This window comes from Falco peregrinus, chromosome 10 (assembly GCF_023634155.1).
Source record: "Falco peregrinus isolate bFalPer1 chromosome 10, bFalPer1.pri, whole genome shotgun sequence".
NCBI classification, from domain to species: Eukaryota; Metazoa; Chordata; class Aves; order Falconiformes; family Falconidae; genus Falco; species Falco peregrinus.
The window spans coordinates 32,062,820-32,084,206 of NC_073730.1; the positions used below are offsets into that span (position 1 = coordinate 32,062,820).

The window sequence follows — 21,387 nt, forward strand, 5'->3', positions numbered from 1 at the left end:
TGAGATATGTTTGCAGAAGTTGTGATAGGCATATTGTCACCGAATGTGGAAACAACTCCATGTAGTGCCAAAACAAGAAATGCTGTGTCCCATGTGTAATGCAGCAACAACAGAATTACAATTGCCTTGTGTAAAGTATCTGGTAATGAAGGCAGATAATGGAATTCTTTGCAAAAGCAGATGCTAACTGGCTCCCCAATGCTAGGCAGAGAACTGAAAAGTGATACCAGCTGGAGGGGAGAAAAAACAGCTGAAAAAGGCATTAAAAAGAAGATGCCTTAGATGCACGTTTGTTTAAGCAGTAAATACTTGTTTAAAATAATCTTCTGAGATTCTTATTAAGAGGCAAACAGAGAATACGATTACAATGTTATAGGAAGTCAGCTGGATGCCCAAAGGATATTTGTATGCAGATTGGATGAGTAAAGCAATGACACCGCTGGGAATAGCAAGTTATCATTTACACTGCAAGGCTGGCTGGTGAGGACAGCCCTTGGAAGTGTTTAATTGCGGGAGGTGGGGCATGCAAGAGCCAGAACCTTCTGTTGTTCAGCGAGGAGACAGCATGCCCTGCTAAGGAAGGCATGATTTTAAAAGCAGGGTATCTCGTGCTTGTCCCTACACGCATGAACATGTACACACATGCTTGTGTCTTCTCTGGCAGCAATCAGTAACGGTGCCCTCCTGTTGGGCTGGAAGTGGTGCTCGGCACGTAGCATCTTTGCTGTTTCCTTTGTAGTCTCCCACTATTTTACCACTCCAGTCACCTCAGCCATTTCAAATAGCTGCTTTGTAAATTAATGTGATAATCTAATGAAGGGCTCAGTGCACACAGATGGGAAAACCCTTTAAAAAACCCAGCAAAATAAAACTCTTAAATAAAGCAACTTGATGAGCCCTGGAGTTGTTCTCTGGTTTTTGCCCAGATAAATTTTTCATTACCCAAAGAATTGCTCACACAGTGGGGGATTACTGGTGCAGTTGGAGTGCTGAACTGGGCCTCAGCTCTACCAGGTTTCCAGTCCTGGTCCTGTGTAAGCAGATCAGAAACTTCAGTGGAGCTCTGTCTCATCCCAGGCAATTGCCCTAACTACTAGTTTTTGGAGGACTAAAACTTACTTTTAGTTTCAGCCCAGCATGGAACAGGAACATACATGTACTTCTGAACAGCTAATATTTTTCCCATGTGAGAAAACTCTTTTTAGGCTGCTGCAGCAGGAGGAAACACTGAAGAGTTTACAGACTTACTGATGCTGGTAGTCTCCAAGGGCACTTGTCTGCAGGTAGAGGCTGGAGTGATGTGTCCGTGTGCAGTGTCATAGAGGTGCTACTGCATCGGGCTCGTGTTGGGAAATTTCAAGAAGTTTTAATGATAAGCAAGAAGTGAGTTTTGAAGTGGTCTCTGAAGCTGTGGGGCTTCATCTGTGCAGCACTTAAGCGTGTGTATTCTCCTTGCTCCTTCACCTCTTTTCTGTGTGTCTGAGTACAAGTTGCTGAAAACAAGCTTTAGACTTGTGTTTGGCTCCTAGCAAATGAAAGTGAGATGTGTTGTCCGTGTAAAACAAGCAATGGAAGGAACTATGGCAGAGCAATAATCAGTCAAGAGCATCCCTCCAAAGCACTGATTCTTTGCTTTATCCACAGAAGTGCAATCACTAAGAAATATCTTTTCTGCTGATGACCTGTTCTTAATATTCTTACAGTATGCTGCAGCTACTTGCTGTGCTGTAATGAGTTGTTTGTCTAATTGTGGTGGGCAGAAAATGTCTTAGCGCTCCTCAGGTCTGGACTTCACTTAATGGGAAAAGAATGTTAAACCTCTGTGGTGTGAATAAAATGTGTGGCTGCATATGTGCTTGTATCTGCTGTACTTTCAGAAGCATGGTTTTCAAGACCTTTCCTCTCTTGCTGATTTTCAGTGGGAGGTATTCTGCATACTACACAGAAAAAAAATACTTTCCAAATTCAAGTAGCAAAACACACCTCTAATTACATTTTGACCCCGTTAGTTAAGAAATATATTAAAGAACTATGCAGCTACATGGATTAGCATTTCATGCAGTTATATGAATTTTTGGCATATAGTTGATAGCAACAAATGAGTTTTCTAATTTTTTATGATATTCTGATTTTGTGCAGACCTCTGCAGGGCTTTACAGCTTTCTGGGGATAACATATCACCCTCAATATAAACGCTCAGGATTTTAGGCTCCAGACCACTGGGGTTTTTGAGGAAACCACAGTGTGGCAGGAAAATGCTGCGCTGTAAATAGTGCAGTGGGAGAGCTGGTTCTTGTCTGTGTTGCTCTGAGTGTAGGTAATGCTCTTGGGTGCATCTGGTCTTGGAGACGGGTGACTGCTCCCCCTATCCCAGCAGTCTGGTGAAGCACCAAGGGCTGCTGCAGCTGGAACTGTTAAGAGGAGAACTGTTGGGGTGGACCTAAGTTTGGCTCAATCACGCTGGCAGCCTGCACAGGAGCTGTAGAAGGAACAGCTCTACTTCATCATCTTTCTTCTCAGCAGTTTTTATTCACTTTTAGTTGCTTCCCTCTCACCTTCCCCATGTCTTTCCCCTCTTGTTGTTGTCATGGGAACATTCACTACAGTGATTAAATCATACTATTAAAATACACTTCCTCAGTAGAATGGTAGTAGCTAATATTGATCTAGCTACTACTGCTGACTCAGGGCATGGTTCAACATATATCTCTTATTTCTTCTCTTAATGCATAATGCAGCAGTGTCTTTCACCTTGGGCTCTGTACTAAAGGTGATATCCAGCCACAGCAAAATACTTTGACCTGCTTTTTTTAAGTGTGGCCCAGCTGAAGCATTGGAGGCAGGTCGTCTTATGAAGCTGTCTTTAAAATCTGCAAAGGACAACCAGACAGAAAAAAGAATTACCCTTCCTATGATTGACCCTCGCTAGCATTATTTATAGAAGGCCAGTGGTGAAAAGACATTCAGATCAAACTGTCAGCATTCACAAACACGAAATGTGCTCCAAATAACTTCGGAAGTATATTGTGCTCTGTCACAGAAATGGTTGAAATGTAGATGAAAGACAAATAACTACCTTAATATCAAGTGAGGCTGCATTTTAAAATGTAATCATTCATATACATTGTCACTGACATCTGCTTTGAGTAGTCATCTGCACAGTAGTACATAACGTTAAGCAGAGCATGGTAAGCATATTCCTGAGTCACCAGAAAGAAGCAAAAGATTCTATGAGATGTGAGTTTGCAGTATGTTTGCAACATAAGCATTTCAGTTTCCCACAGTGGTTAATTAACCATCTCTAACTTTATGACAATTTCCTGAAATTGATTGTTTTTGTAAGCTAAGATTGAGGTGCCTCTGGAATTCCCTTGTTTACCCTCCCTTCAAAAAATTTTTGGTTTAGAACCAGCCTGTTGTACAAATAACTAAAATAGTGCCGTTTTAATGTGAATAGTATTTGCCGCTGATGCTGCACTTTTCTGTGTGAGCGATAAAGGCACAGCAAATACTATTTTAGAGTCTGTGGTGGAAAAAGATGTCTGTTAACTAAGACTAAGTGCTGAGAAGCCATCACTTTCTACCGTATTTGTATGTGCCCTTGAACATCTGCATGTAAGTTATTTTATGTTGTAACTAATTTTATGTTTGATCTTTCTAGAAAAAATCCGGCAACGATATGCAGATCTACCAGGAGAGTTACACATTATTGAGCTTGAGAAAGACAAAAATGGGCTTGGACTGAGTCTTGCTGGCAACAAGGACCGCTCTCGTATGAGCATCTTTGTAGTTGGTATCAATCCAGATGGACCTGCGGGACGAGATGGAAGGATGCATATTGGCGATGAACTTCTAGAGGTAAGTGTTTCCTTTAACTACTAGGCAGGGTTCATATGGAGAGAGGGAGAGGCATATGTGAAGCTATCATTTGAACCTTAAATAAAGCCTGCAAATGAAATTAGGTGGCTGAGGCAAGGAGCTACGCTGATTTATGCCAACTGAGAACTTGGCCTTTGGCAGGTAAATGTGTTTTCAGTGAAACAAAAATCATTGGCCTGTGAAAACTAATGTCTTGTCAGTGAAGTCTGTGCTCTCAGCATGTTCACAAGCTATGCTTAGGGAGGGACTGTTGAAAGGCAGGAAGGGGACAGTAAATCTATCCTTGTAGTGCATATGTGGTTTTACAGGGAAATTCACACCTTACATTAAAAAAAAACAAAACCCCCTCAAAGTTACCATATGTGTTTTTACAGATGACAGGGATATTCCCCATCCTGAAAATAAATTTCATGCTGTAATCTGTTTTGATCTGTTGTAACTTAAAATACTTATTTTCTTTAGTCGTGTCTGGCACAAATTCACCCACAAGGCAAGAAAGCTCATTAGCAAGTATGGTATTTTGTCTTCACTTTTTCTCATATCTCCTTGCTTCACCTTCAGATTGAAAACACAGACTTCCTACACTTCATCTGATTTTTGGCTGTGGCAAAATGGCACTTTGCTGCAGTACCTGCAGTGGTACCCCATGTTCTGATTGCTTAAGCAGTTTAAAAAAATCAACCATCCCTATGGATCTCTTCTTTAGAGAAAAGCTTTCACTAAAGAGCAGGTATATGCTGACCTACTGCTTTCCATGGGTTGTGATTTTTTCATCTTTCAGCAACTGTCTGTGCCATCAGAGAACCATCTATTTTCTTACATTTCTTGACTTGAGAAAGAGCAATTTGATGGCCTGGGGATACCTTGGGAGTACTCAGAATTGTCTAAGCATTTTTCATTTTCTAACAGTTCCGTAATTACGGGTTTTCAATATTCATAGTACAAGAAAGACTTGTTTTGTTCTAATAATACCATCTGAAGTTTATTATTTTCTTTTTAAGTGTGGTAAGTGGTACAAAGGTCTATGCTGTACTGAAGTAGGGTAGGAAAATTACTTTCTTCTTCAAATTTATATTCTTTCTGTCTCTGGCACCCAGTTCTAATGGTAAAAAAAAAAAAAAAAAGTTGTCCAATTTTGGGTGTATACCAGTTGAGAGGACTCATGGTACTGTTTGCCTCTGTGTGTGTCATAGACCAGGTAGTTCCTGGTTGAGGAAAGGTAGAGCCTTTTGTATCAATACTTTCCCACAAAGAAAGATCCACTGAAGTTTTCTGAAATCTCACGAGTTATTCATTCCAGTGTTTGTTTTATCTAATGTTAAGCATTGCTAGCAGTACTTGAAACGAGACACCATCTGTGATTAATCACATATATCTCAAGTCTTGGGATTTGCATGCTTGAGCCATATTATAAGTAGCATATTCCAAAGTGATGGTGTTGCCCTAATTCCTTTCCCTGTCAGGTTGGAGATAAAATGATATTTTTCTTCAGTGGAAGGAAAGTGATGTTCACAATCTCAAAAATGCCGAATTTCAAATAAACTGAAGTTCAAAGAGACTTTAGTAACAACCTCTCTTGTTTACCTTTGCAATGAAATTAAAGGTGTGTCACCAGTGGGCAGAAGTGCGATTACTTATATGAAAGGATGTGATGATCTCATTCGGGTCCCCAGTGAGTGTGTATCCAGTGTCAAAACATCCTGTATTACAAAGGAATGGGTTGTGCATTAGTCATGTACAGACGTTTTATGTTCGCACCAGTGGTCAATTATTCACAGCTCTGTTTCTTTGTCTTTTAAAAGCATTTCAGTGTTATGTGAATAGCATTGAAATGGAACTAATGGGCATTTACACTGGCAGGGTTTTTTTTTTCAATAACCATTAGGTTCAATAACTATTTCAGTAACCATTAGGAATCCTCATACCCAAGAGGTATACGGGTCAGCAACGGAATGGTTGGGCCTGGAAGGGATCTCCGGAGGTCATCTGGTCCAACCCCTCTTGCTCAAGCAAGTCCATCTCAAGCCAGTTGCCCAGTACTGTGTCCAGAAGGCTTTTGAATATCTCATACATGTTTTCATGCTACTTCCATGGTAGTGATGCAGAGGTCAAGGTGATCAACAGGCTTCACTTGCGATGTCTTTTACACAAAATACATTGAAAGAGCATTAACAGCAAACTCAAGTGTTCAGGAGTGAGGAAGTGATAGAATCCAGATTGTTTGGTTTTCTCCATTAAAGACATAAAATTAAAGACTATGAATATGGTTGTTGGTCACAGAAGTGTTTTATCTCTCCCATGGTATCTTTCCCTCTTTCAGAGACCTGGATGGACAGTCTTTACTGATGAAGCAACTTCTCTTCCCTTGGGTAGTGTTTCACTGAGTGTAGTTATTAAATTGCTCTAACTGCAGACTGAGCTGCTGGCCATTGCCCGCTGTATTCCATAGAAAAAAGCTATGGGACTTTACAACTACTTAATTCCTAAGCATCTGAGGTAATTTTCCCCAGTATTTTCATCTGTTCATCAGCAAATAGACAACTCTCAACCCTCATCTAACTGCATGTTTTAGGTGTATTTGCACCTCCATCTTTGATTACGCATCAGTTTTGAATTCCAGAATTGGCAAGAGAAGGGATTCACATCTTAGGAAGCCTCTAGCATTTCTGCACTGTCCTGGGGCGCCCCAGTGAATCTTGTTAGGTAGTGTTTCTCCATTAAAACGGTGGATGATGCTGCAGTGTGTGCAGATTATTCCCCACGGGTGTTGGTGGGGGTAAGGTTAATGCGATGGAAATGTAGACAGAGAAATATTACCTCTTCATTTTCCTTTTGAACTGGAGTCTATTTGGATTCAATTGAAGGATGTGGGATGCTTCCAGACGGGCTTAGCTCTCCTTATTCATAAAATCTTTTGTCACTGAATTAATGAAGTATTATTTCACTTCTAGATTCTGCAAAAACCAGTAGTCGTTTGAGGGCACAATCCTGGCTTATTTTCAGAATCTATCCAGCCTATACATAAAGTGTCACATAAAAAAATTGTATATAATCATGATTTTTTAATACATCTTCTGTGATGTATTTTGGATGGGTAAGTTGCTGGGGAAAACAGCTTTTTGAAGGAGGAGGTCCTTTCATTCTGCTTTAATATGTGGAAGAAAGTTGTTTGGGTCAGAATCTGGTCCCTGTGCAAAAGAATGTATTTTTTACATGACGTAAGTTCTGCTTTTCTGTTCTTTTTCCAAGCAAAGAAACCATCTGTGGTGCTCCTGCCTTGCACTCTTGCTGTTTTAGTGCAGGTGTCTGCACTGCTTCTTATCTTATTAGTTTGGGCTTAGTCCTGTGGCTGATTGTGCCCAGCATGGCCCCAGCGCATTCACGTGGTGCTGTACCTGTGCTGTTAAGCCCTGCTGCTCATGAACTCTGCATGGGTCTGTCCTGCTGGTAGGTTTTATTCACACTAAATAATCCACCCTGTTATTATTATTATTATTATCTCTCCATAAGAGAGTCAACAGCATTCTATTAATAAACCAAGCTGTTCAGAGCCCTGTTATGCTAAATTACTGATGTTGGGATTTTCTGCCATCTTTCTGTCCCTGCTTACCTTGCTGAAAATGGGGCAGGAGGTGGAAGGATTTTGCTCGCTTGGATGTTTTGCTATAGGAGGTCACAGCACTTCTTGAAAGAGTGAAAGCTAGTCTTTGTAGTCAGGTGTTGCTGTACAAGTTTGCCTGTTGTCCATTCTGGACTGTTGCATGAAAGGAAATTATTATTCTTTTTTTGTGCAATTTTTGTCACAGCTCAAAGCCAGATGGTTTTTGTGATAAAAGTATTTTTATTGCTATTTCATTTTAAGATTCTTAGATAAACGTAAGTTGTGCTACAATAACATAATAGATACATCAGTATTTTGCCCAAGTAATTGACCTACCCAGCCAAATTCACAGTGCCACTTCTATTTTAGAATGGGGGTGTGTGTGTTGATGTTTTAGTCTCAGTTTTTTCGTTGTGGGACTGTTAATGTTTTTCCTGTGTCAAGACAGTGACTTTGGATATGAGGCAAGTGGCACTACCCCTCAAGACAGACAGTAATCTGAAAGTAGAAGGACAGTGAGGTTTTCACGTGAGAAGAGTAATCTTGAATGATTAACTCTAGTGGTGATTTTATTTTATTATTCCTATGTAAATACCATAGTCGTAGCTTCTGTTCTTAGATTAATTTACTGAAAGGATTGAGGGGTAACATCCTTTTGGTCTTTTCATAGGAGGATACAAAACCTTTTTTCATGTATTTTGTATACAGGCTACCAATTAAGTTTAATGTTGGGCAGTGATTTTTAAAACCGAAAAGCAGGTAGAGCTGTATTTGGGAAGCTGGTTGTGCACAAGGGTGCAGGCAATCTGCAGTTTTCTGTTGTCCTGTCTCTTTCTGCACTCTCTAGGTGGGAAACTGCAGAGGTCAGCTGCCTGCTGAGCCAACAGCAAAGCTGAACTGCAGCGCAGGGATGGGGATTTTCTGTCTTTATGGAGTTTTATGGTCTGTTGATCACTTTAGATGATGCACATGTTTGAACGTGTGCCAGGCAAGAAATTTGATGAGGAAAGAATTCATGTTCTAATTAATTATTTTTTCTTTCCACTGGTTTCCTCATGCTTTATCATTTGGGGGTTTGGTATATTTTACGGGGTTTCAGTCTATATAATTTGACTGATCAAAAAATTTTGAAACTTTTCCCATTGTTTCAAAGAGTCTGGTTGTATCTCAACATGCTACAATTCCTGTGGTTAGAAGGAACCTCATGCATTAGTACTAATAATTATTATGGAAAGCTATGCAAGTTCTTTTAGTAGCTTTGGGGTATCATTTAACTTGATTTTCATAAAAATCAGATGATACTAATTTTACAGCTTTCTGTTACTGCCACATAGTAAAAACAGTGCTCTTTTTAAAAATACTGGCATCTAATGTTTCTCTTCTGCAAATTAAAGTTTGAGAAGCAAACAATCCTTTAGATTTTTTTCTCTTAATTTAAGAGTTCGGATTTCAGAGAGTTTGTGCTTTCTGCTACTTTAGCGTATGAAACTGTAAAACAAAACTTTCGTAGGTGAAGGCAATAGTACATTTGGGATATGTAATTAAATCTGCCATAAAGCAATTTAGGGTTATGTTGAAGATTGAAGTGTGCTGACCTGAACTCGTACCTGTAGCATTGTTTTTAGCTTTCTCTGTTCTCTGCTGCCTTTCCAAGAAGTTATGTAAAGAGACATTTAAAGAAGAGTTGAGGTTGATTTAGATCAGTTTATTTCTTCTGCTTAGTCGAAGCTTTGTTTTTCTTTTCCAATCTCCAATGAGAACAGTAAAGCACAGATTTATAGGTTTTGACTCCCAGAGTACTATTCGATTAATCTGACATATTACTTTATTTAATTTGAAAGGTTTAAAATGGAGTTGCTTATGAAATCCTAGAAATTCTCTTTTTTGTTATTTTTAAGTAGGCTTTTGTGCTTTGCTCATCACTGTGGTATCTGAAGCTAACAGAACATCAATTTATTTTGCAAAAGAAAGTGACTTAAAAAAAAAAAAAGAAAGAAAAATTAATACTGCCTTGTAATAACTGTGGGACAGTCCAAAACCTTGTGGAGATATATTACTTCGATTATCCTTTCATTTTGATGTAATTAAATAATTATAACTTACAGACCAAGCTCACAGCTAATTAAATTTTGGACTATTTGATACATCTAGTGAATAGGATTAATTTAGCCAGAGTAAAGACTATAAATTTTAATCTAAGAAGTCTGCTGTTTAGAAAAATTGATGGCAATTTAACTAAATCCAAACAATTTGTAAAGCATACAGTATTCCCAGTGAATAATTTATTTTTCAACTTAGAGAAATTAAGTCAACAAACTCACTGAAAGTTTCAAGTTCAGCTTGATGCGAGAATGGAACTGAGCATTCATTTTTACTACTAGATTTTTAAATTTGTCTTTGATTAACAAAGCGTGTCCTAGGATGTTGCTTCTGTCCCTGTCTTTGCAACCATGGCAGTTGCAGACAGCACCATATTAAACCCTTAGGAATGTTGGCATGGTGCTGTATCTTCAGTGCTGATCATTCCCTGCCAGCTCTGACTCTCGTAGACCTTTATTTTGGTTCTTTCTTTGTACAGCGAGTAGCTTGGTAGGTAAATAGTTTGCGATTCAATCTTAATGAATAATCAGGCGTTAGGGTTTTAGTCTTGTCCTTGCATTGTCCTTATTTAACTGATGAACTTGTATGTTGTTTTGACACATTGATAATAAGATGGGAATATTGTGAAGTTGCCAATATGACCAAATAGCCTGTGTGACACAAGGCTATAAGACTTGGACAGTTATTTCTTGCTTGAATGAAAAAATCTTCTAACAACACAAAACCATAATCCAATACAAACATTTTCAGTAACAAAAAGTCCTTCTATAATCATGAGTCAGTTGTTCCTGAGCTCCGTTATCATTATTGTTTTAAACAGCATTGGTATATCAAATGTGAATGTAAATAGTATGTTGTAAATTAAGAGTGGGAGGGAAAAATCGCAGTATTGAAATTAAACTGGCTGCTCACTTTGGAAGGGTGTATGAACACTCCAGCTCCAGAGAGGTGGATTAATATAATCAAGATGTCTAGAGTGAGAATTTTGACAAAGTTAAATAGCAGCTTATTCTGCATGCTTCGAAGCCTCTGGTGCTTGCTTAGATGACAAGACATGGAACAAGATGAACCGTGAACCTGAACTAATATCATAACTCCAAATACTGTTAATGTCAATTTTTTTTACTTCCTCTTTAAAGTTTTGCCTTCTTTTTTGCACAAAATACAAAGTTAAATGTAGCTTTGAATTACTTTCAGGTTTTATGTTTACAGGTATTCAGGTGTAAGTAGATAATTGTTCTTCCGCAGCGCATTGTTTTCTTGATGCTTATTCCAGTCTAAATTGTCAAAGTTGAAGGAAGACAGCTCTGGTAGTCCAACTCCCTGCTGTCAGGGGAGGATGCTTTCCTTCACCACCTTGCTGAGTGTTCACTTCAGCTGAGTTTTAAATCTAAAAATCATCAGGATACAACTAAGAAACTGCTCAAGGGTTTTGTTAATCTTCTTGACATAGTGGCTTCTTTCCCCTCATACTCAGCTCAGCTTTTACTTTCTTTAACTTTATTGTGGTATTCATATCTGCCTTATGTTCTACATGTGATCTTCATGATTGCAGTTTGTGCAATGCCTGAGCTGAAAGGCGAGCATCCTCTTAGGATACCTCTGAGAGGGGAGGCATTAACCAAGAGGAGCCAAAGCCCAAGAAACTAGGTATTGCAGGCAGCCTGAGGTGGAGCACAGTGTTAAATGCAAGCCCTGCATGTGAAATGAATGAAATGCTTTAAATACTCCTTTTTTACACTGCAGGTTATTTTTGTGATATGATACTGAGTATGGTTTTGGTTGGCTATATTCATTTCAGAGATGCTGTTGTCCTTGTTGAAGTCCCACTTGCTGAGCATGGCACTGGGAGACAGTAGTCATCGTGTTTTCCTCAAACTGGGAAGACTTCTAGTTCCTACAGAAAGACAAGTCCTGAAGCACATACTGTGTTAAAGCAAAGCTATTTCCCTCTGAAAACTGCAGCATTTGATTTTTTTGTAGTATTTGGTGTCTGCTGTGCTTAGGTGTTTGATCCATCACAGCAGAAGTGATGTGGTATGCCCTTAAATTGTCCTTTGTCTCCATGGCTATCAGTTCTGTTTCCTTCAGCAGAACTGAGGAGTCAGCACAGTCTTAACAGCAAGTTTTCCTAAACTGCCAGTTGCCTATAGGTAAGGTATAGGAGGGTCTGTCTCAAAATCTGTGCTGTTGTCTTACCTATATGATTCTTCTCAGATCAACTTGTTTTCCAAAAATCTGGGAACAATACTTAAAAACTATTCTATGGATCTGTGAAAAAGAGTAAAAGATTTCCCTAATTTGTGACTTACTAATAAGGCTAAATTAGCTCTGCATTTGTTCCTATTTTATAATCATCTAGACTAAAACTTGGGAATGTTTTGCTATTAATACAATATTTTTTCATTGATAAATGGGAGTCAAAGTTGTTGAAAATGCAGTATTTTAAAATCCATTCTAAGTCTGTGATTCTGTGGTCTATCATGGAATCAGTATGAGAAGGAGGATGTTTTTAAAATCAAATTAGGATTTATACTTTCTAAAGAAATTTTAAGCAAGCTGATGAGAAATGCTTAAATTGTTGCTGCTGAGTTGCAGGCTACAACCCCATCCTCTTCTGGTAGTTAGCTGAGGGAAGGGGCAGCAGCCTTGGGCAGTTCAAGGCCTGAAAGAGGCTCTTAGTGCCTCAGTACTGCTATTTCTTTCTCTACAGCACTGTACAGATAGGTATCTATCAGTGCAATGTTAGTATTCCTGCCTATATGAACCTTGAAAGTTATATGATATATTTTGCAGACCACGTTTTCTTTGAGTCTTATCTCTTTATACCACAGTAAATTTGGAAGTCTTGGTGGCATAAATTAAAACAATGTGTACTTCTCCACTTACATGAAAACCTTCATTTTCTTTTAACAGATAAACAATCAGGTACTGTATGGAAGAAGTCACCAGAATGCTTCTGCAATCATTAAGACTGCCCCATCAAAGGTCAAGCTAGTTTTCATACGGTAAGAACAGTTCTCATCAAAACATTTGTTTGCACTTTAGCCTATTACATTACATATTTAGCCTGTTTCAAAAATGCTGAACTTGCTCAATTCTCCTTGAAGTAAATAAACCTTTTCCTTGACTATTCTTTTTGGAACAGTTGAAGAGTTCTTAATATTGTAAAAAAAAAACCAAAACACCAAAACCCAGAAGACCTAATGTAATTGAGTGTCTGTTTTAGGGGTGTCTGCTGAAGACTTGAGCTGTCCCTGTTGGGCTTGAAAACACCTTGATAAGAGCTTCTCCCAAACTTAGTAAAGTGCTTTAGGTTGGTTCTGCCAGCACAAAGATGGGGGTGGGCAGATTGCTTCACCCAGACTGCCAGGAGGGAGTGAAAATGGTGCATAGACTTGGGGCTGGAGAGGAAGGTGCTGTGAGAGGAGCAGGCAAGTGTAGGGCATGGAGCTGGGTGGCTGTGTGAAAGATAGCTTTGTATGAACATCAAAAGATTTTAAAAGTGAGCTAGGGCTTAGTTGTACAGAAGCAGAACCTGCCTTTGACAAGGAGCACTGGGATGGCTTCTGTAGGATGGAATATGCTAAAATAACCTTTCATCTGCATAAGAAGAATTGAAGCAGAATTACATGTAGGTATTTTTCCTCTATGTGTGTGAATTAAGGACACCTTCATGCATTCACTCTGTAGTTCAGGAAGTGTTACTCTTCTGACCCTGGGTGGGAGGTCTGGAAAGAAGCTGCCTCTTTCTCAGAACTTGTATTGCTTTAATATATTGGAATTTCACCGATGCATCTATTCCAGCTGTGACTTCGGTTGGGCACTATTCCCATGCCATTTTGTAATGTAGTGTTCCTACCAACATACACATCATACTTGATATTGTTTTATATTCTTCGCTCATAGACAGCTTACCTGTGAACAATGTAATAATCTGTGTGTGAATGCATATAAATGCGTACATTTACTCGCACAGTTCTGTCTGGTACAGCATACACAGAAATGATGGAAGAGCAGCATTAGTGCAGTGAAGAATGAGTTGCTGTACTTGGCAGCACAGAGGATCTGGAGGAGATTAATGATCTTGCCTGCAGCTTCTGTGTTACTTTCCCCAGCTATTGAAAATTAAACGTCATGTACAACAACTCACTCACCATTACTTAATTGCATGTGGAAAATGTGTCTGGTTGGCTCCAGAGGCAGAACCACAACTTAGGAAACCAAAACCCAGGGCTGAGTTTAGTGCTGTCAGGCAGCACAGAAAGCGTGGGTTTCTTGCGTCCTGCCCTGCTGCACTGAGCATCGCAGCTGGCTGCAGAGCACTTAGCTCTGCAGAGCGGTAATGAAGGGTGTGGGTTAGCTCTAGTTGCCCATGGGCTGGAAATCCTTGGTGCCTATTTTGTATCATGTCTAAGACATAAGGGCCATGTATCTTCTTAGCCATACTTTACCTTTTCAGATTGTGTAGGAGTGGGTTTCAAGGCAAAAAGTTGTCTTAATTATCATAATCAGTAGATATTGGAAATACCATTGGATAAATCTTTTTTTTGTCTCTAGAGGTTGTTTTTTTAAAGAAGTTTCTATTTTTATATACTGCTGCTGAGGTTGTAAACTTGCATGTTCACATTTCCCAAGAGCATGCATCTTGTCACTGCTCTCAGCCTTGCATTAGAGTACACTGACAACTGATGGGTTTGTTTGCTTGAACCGAGCAGCCATTCGAACAGCAGTGAAAAGAAATTTTCCCACTGAGAGAATGTCATTAGTAACTGAAGCACTGGCTCCAATGTGGGGACAAAACTGATGCTGCCTTTTTTTTGATGCATGGTCAACTTCTCATAGTAAGAGGAGTGTTTCAAAATGTTAGCAAAGCCAAACTAGACTGTTTCTCTTAAAGACAAATTTTAAGGAGAAAGAAGAATAATATTATTTTCTCATGCAGACTGTATTCCATGAGCCCATTCTATCTTGGTGCTTCTGATTCCTACACCTTAGACCACAAAACCAGGGGATGCAGTGGACTGAAAACACAAACCAAAAGACTGTGCTGGTCCCAGAAGTCTTGTCCTGGTGCAGTTTGGTAGAAAATTTTTTTCTTGCTTTATCAACTTATTTTAAAACTGTAACATAAAATGGGGGTATTGAAATGCCACTACTTAATGCATGGTGGTGCCAGCAGTAAATAAGTAGTAAATAAGAGGAGCAACAGGCATCTTGAATCTCCATCCATCTCTTGTACATGTGCAATAGCTTTTCCAGCTGAGAACAATGCGCTGAGTGTAGCAGACTTAGCTCTCCTCGTAGGTTTGCTGCTTGGCTGATTTCAGATATGTTCCTGTGGGCTCTAATGATCTGGAAAGAGCAGGATACCATTACATTTGTCATGCTTTGAAAATGAGGAGGAGCCAACTGCAATAGAAAGAGTACTTTCCTCCTCCTGAGCGCTGTTACCCATGCAACTTCTTTTAAAGGTAGAGGATGCATAGCATAACGTAGCCAAAACACATCCTGGAGCACACAGTAAGACAGGACCACAGCTCACTGTAGCAAAATAACATGTACTGCAGGAGTTACGAGAGAAATGTATTCGGTCTTCATGTGCATGAAGATATTACTATTCTAATTTCACCAGTGAAAGGCCTCAGTAGGTTATAGTTTTCCAGAAACACGTCATTCCACAGTCTAAAAAGTTTCTGCATGCCTAACTGAGCTGACCTAGGACATAAAAGCAAAACTGGTGGGACTCTTGGGCTCCTACTAAAAAGTGCCCTCTTTGATATCCTGAGGCTTTATTTTCTTCAGATGAAGGATACTCAGTGATAAGCATGCTGCTTTTCACTTTGAAGCAGGAAACAGCATCAAGGTTTTCCTATTTCTGGTGTTTTGGTTCAAGTACAGGGCAGGGGGATGTTTCCATAAACTCTTTAATCAGTTACGAAAGAAGCCCAGAAATTCCTGGGCACAGAAAAGCCTTTCTGTGAGAGGTACTGTAATAACCATCATTAAATAACTTGGATTATGTTGCGCCCAAATTTATTTTTTCTAGGAAAAAATAAAGAATAGAAGGTGTCCTCAACCTTATTGAGTTTTTACTAAAATCCTAGCTTACCGTCTATGCTATAAAAATCTGTTCACACATTTTATATACCCAGGTAGTGTTACAATTGCATTCCCACCCTTTCCTGAAAATTTTGCTGATGAGACGTAAGTGTTGTGAGAATCGTAGACATCCACTTATATTTGAAGGCTTCTCGCTCTGGTTTATGAGCATCTTTTCCTCAATTCAGTTGACGAAGATTATTTAAAACAGTTGATTTTGGCTACATTCCAAAATATAGGTCGTCACACACCACTGTTTCCCAGTGGTCTCATTAATTACACGAGCTTGTAATAGCATCTAAAGATTTGCAGTTATAGCAGTTACAGTATCGCTTTTTGAGGGTTTTTTGGTTGGGTTTTTTTTGTTTTAGGTTCAGTGCATCTTGTGCTTTGTAGCTTTCTAGAGTAACAAATTTGAAGGCATTTAACCTGCTCACCCAGTTTATCAAACAAACAAACCAATTGCCTGAGCACGGCAAGATTTTCCTGAGATGAAATGGCTCAGTCTTGAGTGCTTCCTTTGATTAGTGTCCAATCATGTTTTATCTGACCTCAAAGTCTTACAGCTGCTGCATTAACTTCCATGCTACTGTGGCAAATATGGGTTGTCTTTTTGATTTCTGCATATCAGAAATAAATAATAATTTGACTGCAGCTTTCCAAGCCATATAAAGGAGTCTTGCTATGGAAGCACTAGTGGAAGTCAGTGGCAGTAGGGCGTGTAAAGGTCTTAACTGCCTTTTGAAATTCTTGATCTGAGTTTTCAACAGGAATTAGCCAGGTAGTAATTTGAGAAAGGGACTTGCTTCTTGTAGGAGTCTCTGTGCCCTAGTTCCCAAAATAGAATGGGGTTTGTATCCATTGTGGCTTTTGTTCATGCATTGTAGGTCCATCTTTTTAAGATGCATAATAAAACGATGTAATTAGATTTTACATCTGTAGTAGGAAATCCAGCTTATATGAGAATGGTCTTTTACAGTCAGAATTTTATGATTCAGCAAATTCAGTGTTTTTTCCATGCTCAATTAACTGCCTTTAATCTGTTTTGGTGCTTCAGTGTCGGTATAATAAGCAGATCAAATATAGTTTGAATGCTTGAATCAAAGTGAATGCCACTGATTGCCATCATCCCTTTGTGTTCGGTTCTGTGATTCATTCTTTGGTATACCTTTATTCCTTAAAAGAAAATTTTCTTGTGCTGTGATGAAACATGAGAAATGCTTTAAGAGTAAAGTACTGTAGGATTTTGCTTATTTAAATACCATCTGTTAGCTGTCCGGAGTCATCCTCCCACGTGGCAGTCATTCTGTAATCATTGCTTTCTGGTGATGGGATGGCAGCTTCTCAGTGCAGCCCACAAATCTCTGTCACCTATCCCCTCCTTCCATTTCTAGGTATAATTGTAAAGACTAATCTCTTGCTATTTATGGTGACATGCAAAGGAGAGAGATCCTTACACTCTGTGAGGACTGGGAAAGTGAGGGCAGTGGCTGGGTCGGACGGTTCTCGGTGCTGTGTAATGCTCTCCATTGCTGTGAATTTGTTACTGAGTCTTTGCTCTTCTTTTAGAGCCTCTATAAGTAACGTTGTATGTTACATGGCAAAGTCTCAAATGCTGTCATGTTTTAGAAATTATTTTTGCTTTGTTTATTCTAACTTACATAATTGGCCATATTTTAATAGTATAAACTCTGTTTTTACTTGCTTTGATTGTTTAGGTTCTTTCATGTGGGAAAGCTTTAAAAATAAGCTCTTGCCAGACACTGTGTATGCAAGTTTGAACTTTTCCTGTTTTCTTCAGAGCTGTTTCCTCCTTGCTGTCACACACATGTGGGAACAAGTGCATGGTTGAGGAAGTTAAGTAATTTGGGCTCTTTCAAACCTTTGATGACCTAAGCTGCAGTTTATGTGAACATTAGTTGTTCATTTAAAATATCTGTATGGATTTGGCTCTCACATAGTTAGGAGTGGATGGAGGGGAAAAGGAGAACAAGACTGTTCTTGCTGTTAGTAAGAGAGATTTTTCAATGAGATGCACAATACAAAGGTCTTGCCTTGACCCAGGTGATGGAAAAATCCAGCATGCCTTTTCAGCATGCAACTTTGCTGCAGTCCTCTTTTCCAAAGGACCTTCTAGAGGGAAAACAAAGATGAGAAAATAAGAGATCCTGACCTGATTTTTCTTTTTTTTTAACAAGCAGGATGTGGACAATATAAATTTTCAATAATCTGCAGGACTTTATGCCCTCATGTCACAACCAGAGGGAGTCCTAAGGGTTACTGGGCAAACATTGTTCATTCACTTGGTCTGCAGATCTGTTCCAACTAAGATGTCATGCAACTGCATACAAGCCACTGGGTTTTTTTCTCCTGATTCTTGATGTACTTTGTATTCCCAAAAAGCATCCACAACCTCTTACAAAGCTGTTGTCAAATGATCTTTTAGTGTTGATCAACTGTGTAGTTGCAGGTAGTTTGGCTGGAGGTTCTTCTCCCTTCGTTTAGACATCTAGAGGTCATCTAGACTTCTGTGATTAGTGAACAGTTGTCAGGAACCTCTGAAGAGCAACTAATTTCACCCTGTCCTACATTAGGACATTTAGGCGCTGGATGAATTGCCCTTCTGAGTGGATCTGCTTTGGGATTTGTCTTGATTTTGCAGTGATCATAGAAGTTTGGACACTATCTTAGACAAGATGCTCTGCTTTAGACAGGTAATGAATCTCATTCAGCATGCTCAACAAGGATTTGCTTAGCATTAGATGACAGTGAGCTTATACCATCACAGACATGAGACACGTATGAGTAAATAAAATGGAAACCAGAAATTGTCCTCAAAGTAAGGCAGGGAACCTGAATTCAAGAATTAAAATTCTGAGGTTGATGAGCAAATGGAAAAAAAAATTTAGCTGAGGCTGTGACTTCTGGTTATTGTCTCTAGAAAGATAACTTTCTGAATGCTTCATAGACCATTCCAGCTGTGTGTGACATTCCTCCAGAGTGCCAGAGACAACTTTCTGTTAAGTGCAGCACAGCACTGCAGGGCAGCCTAGCTGAAGCCTTACAGCACAAAGCTTTAACTTCCCTTCAGGCTTAGTTTCTGCAGTGTGGAATGAATAATCCCTTCAGATTTATATTTGTATATTGCTCTCTTTAGGCTTCTTTTTTGCCAAGTGTTTATGGTAGTTAGTTATTAGTCAACAATAACTGTATTTGTCTTTGCTTAAGCTGCACATCTCCTTCACTGGAGGTGCAGTTAGATGGAGCAAAACATGAGAAGTTCTTCTCTTTGGTCAGTGAGAAAGGATAGGGAATGTTCAGGGGTCCTATTTAGACTAGAAAGGAAATAAAATTTAGCAAAGTATGGCAATCTAGTCAAGTAAATCTGAAAATGAGCTTTTCTAAAGTTTAAAGTCTTTACCACTTATATGTCGCTTTGATCTTGCTTCCTGTGACATTTGAAGTGAGGAGAGCTTGTTTCTTCAGTATCGAGCTATAGTTAGTGATGTTTGTATAAGCAATAGGCATTCTAACCTCCAAGCAGATCCAATTCCCATTTTCACTCAGAAACTCATCCTGAGGGGTTAGAAGCAATGAAATTATTTGTGGGTGGAGTGATGAATTCCTTCCTGATTCAGGTTATGTGTAACTGATGAAATATAACCAGCTCTCTAGTGCATGAGCTCAGCAAGGAGGTGGGCTGCTGTCCCAGTGTCTTAGACAAACCGGTGTAAGAGCTGGAACAAGAGTGGTGGATGTTTCTCATTTTTGCAGATGGGGGGGGGGGGGGGGGGGAGGGACGGGATGGGACAGGACGGGACAGCAGCATCTGAGCCTCCCTGCTGCATAAATTGCATTTTATGTTGCTTTGACCCTGAGAGTATGAAGCTGTGTCTTGACTGTGAAGGATTTAGACGTCTTATCCTCAAGCAATATTGAGCACTGGTAACTGAGAACAGCTTTCTCGGAGGTGGTTATGTAGCAACTATTGGCAAATACATTGAATGCTCATTTGCAGTCACTGTAATTTGAATATGATGTTCAGACTTCTAAGCTGTCTGCCCCTGCATCAAAAGAAAAGGATTGCTCCTTTTAGTTGTAAATAAATTCATGTTTTAGTTGAGGACACTTATGGAAGTGGAGAGCAGAAAGAGCAATTTATTATTAGATCTGTCACTTTAAAATATGTTCCCACTTTGATTCTACTTTGAAGCATTCTCCTTTGAAGCAGCATTAAAGTATTTAAATATGTACGAGTCCTAGCAGGGGGAGATTACAAGTTGTGACACTTCATAACCTTGGGATTTTTTATTTTTTGCATATTTTTTTTCCCAGGTAATTACTGTATATGTTTTTTTATTGCTTGGAATAAAAATGGCCATCCATTTAAAACTGCATAAAAATATTTTCCCAGTGATTGGAAAAAAAAACATTTTGTGTGTGTATATATGAAGTGGAAACTAGTTTGTATAAATAATTACACCCCACTTTGTCATACAGATAATGAATTTTCTGTCTAGCAATTTTTAGAATATTTCTTACAAAGGTTTATAGGTACCTTGTTATTTTCAACCTTGCTTCTAATTGCAAGTTATGCAGCATGCATTGTAAGCTACAGAAGTGTTAGTTTTCATGCTGCTTGAGCTTCATATAAACTATTGTCAGAAAAACCTCTACAGTCAAGTAAAAATTGCTAGGTGTCTTAGACACCTTACATTTGCTTATTTATTCTTATAGGTTAGAAAAGCAATATAATTAGATCAATGTCTCATGAAGGTAAGAGGAGGAAAAATGTCCTTGCCTAATATGCCTTATGGGGTAAAATGCACTTGGGAATTGTGAAATGCTTATGAAGTTCATGAGCTTGGTTCTGTGCCTTCCTCAGATTTCTGTGTTGGCCCTGTGCATGGGTGTTTCTGCATCACAGGCCACTCTGGTTCTGATCTTAGCATGGTTTGTGACTCTTGCAAGGCTTTGAGCAGGGCCAAGAGGAGGGGCAGGGAGCGAGTACAAAAATGAGCAGCACAGAACCAATTCCTTTGAATTGTATGGCTGTTTGGTTGAAGATAAGTAAATGAATTCACCAACCTTTGCCTGCAGGATTTATCATTTCAAATGCTTGTGACTGAGTTTCCCATATGCTGCTTTGCTGAGAGCTATTGATTTACAGTGCTGTCTTTCAGTGATCAGAACATGCTAGCTTCATGTGTTTAACTCTTGAGGGATAAAATGAGAGTTTTTCTGTCAGGCACTTCTGTAAAATGTTTTTAAACACATACTGGTCTAATATTTTATTCCAGAAATTAAAGAGGATAACATTCTGCTTGTGTTACAGTAACCTGGAAAGTAGTAGACAGGACCAGAAATCAATTCCAGAAGACCCACTGTATGAGAAGTCATGTCCTTTCATCTCAAGATCTGTATCTGCAAAGCAGCAATATTACTGATCCTTCCTCTGTCATTTTGGCGAGCAGAGGCTGTGTGATAGTACTGAATCTTTAACAAAATGGAGTTTGCATCATGTGCCTGGCTTCTGTGTTCTGTGAGAGTTATTCACCCCCAAAATAAAAAGGAAGCAAAATCTGGATTCTTTTTTCTTTCGTATGCCTCAGATTTGCCTTAAACAATGTCACTGAAGTCATATTTTACTTGGTTCAGTTTTACAGAGGCCAAAACAATTCAGAGTTAATTCCACAAGCCAAATA

The 21,387-nt window shown here is 39.2% G+C and overlaps 1 protein-coding gene across 4 annotated transcripts in view; it reads left to right on the top strand.

Annotated features, from left to right (window-relative positions):
• PATJ (PATJ crumbs cell polarity complex component) overlaps positions 1-21,387 on the top strand; it is a 157,139-nt gene that overhangs the window by 90,854 nt on the left and 44,898 nt on the right. For all 4 annotated transcript variants that reach the window (XM_055815167.1, XM_055815169.1, XM_055815168.1 and 1 more), the window contains exons 28-29: positions 3,662-3,858; positions 12,497-12,588. In XM_055815167.1, coding sequence (XP_055671142.1) covers positions 3,662-3,858; positions 12,497-12,588 — 289 coding nt within the window. The remainder of the gene's footprint in view (positions 1-3,661; positions 3,859-12,496; positions 12,589-21,387) is intronic.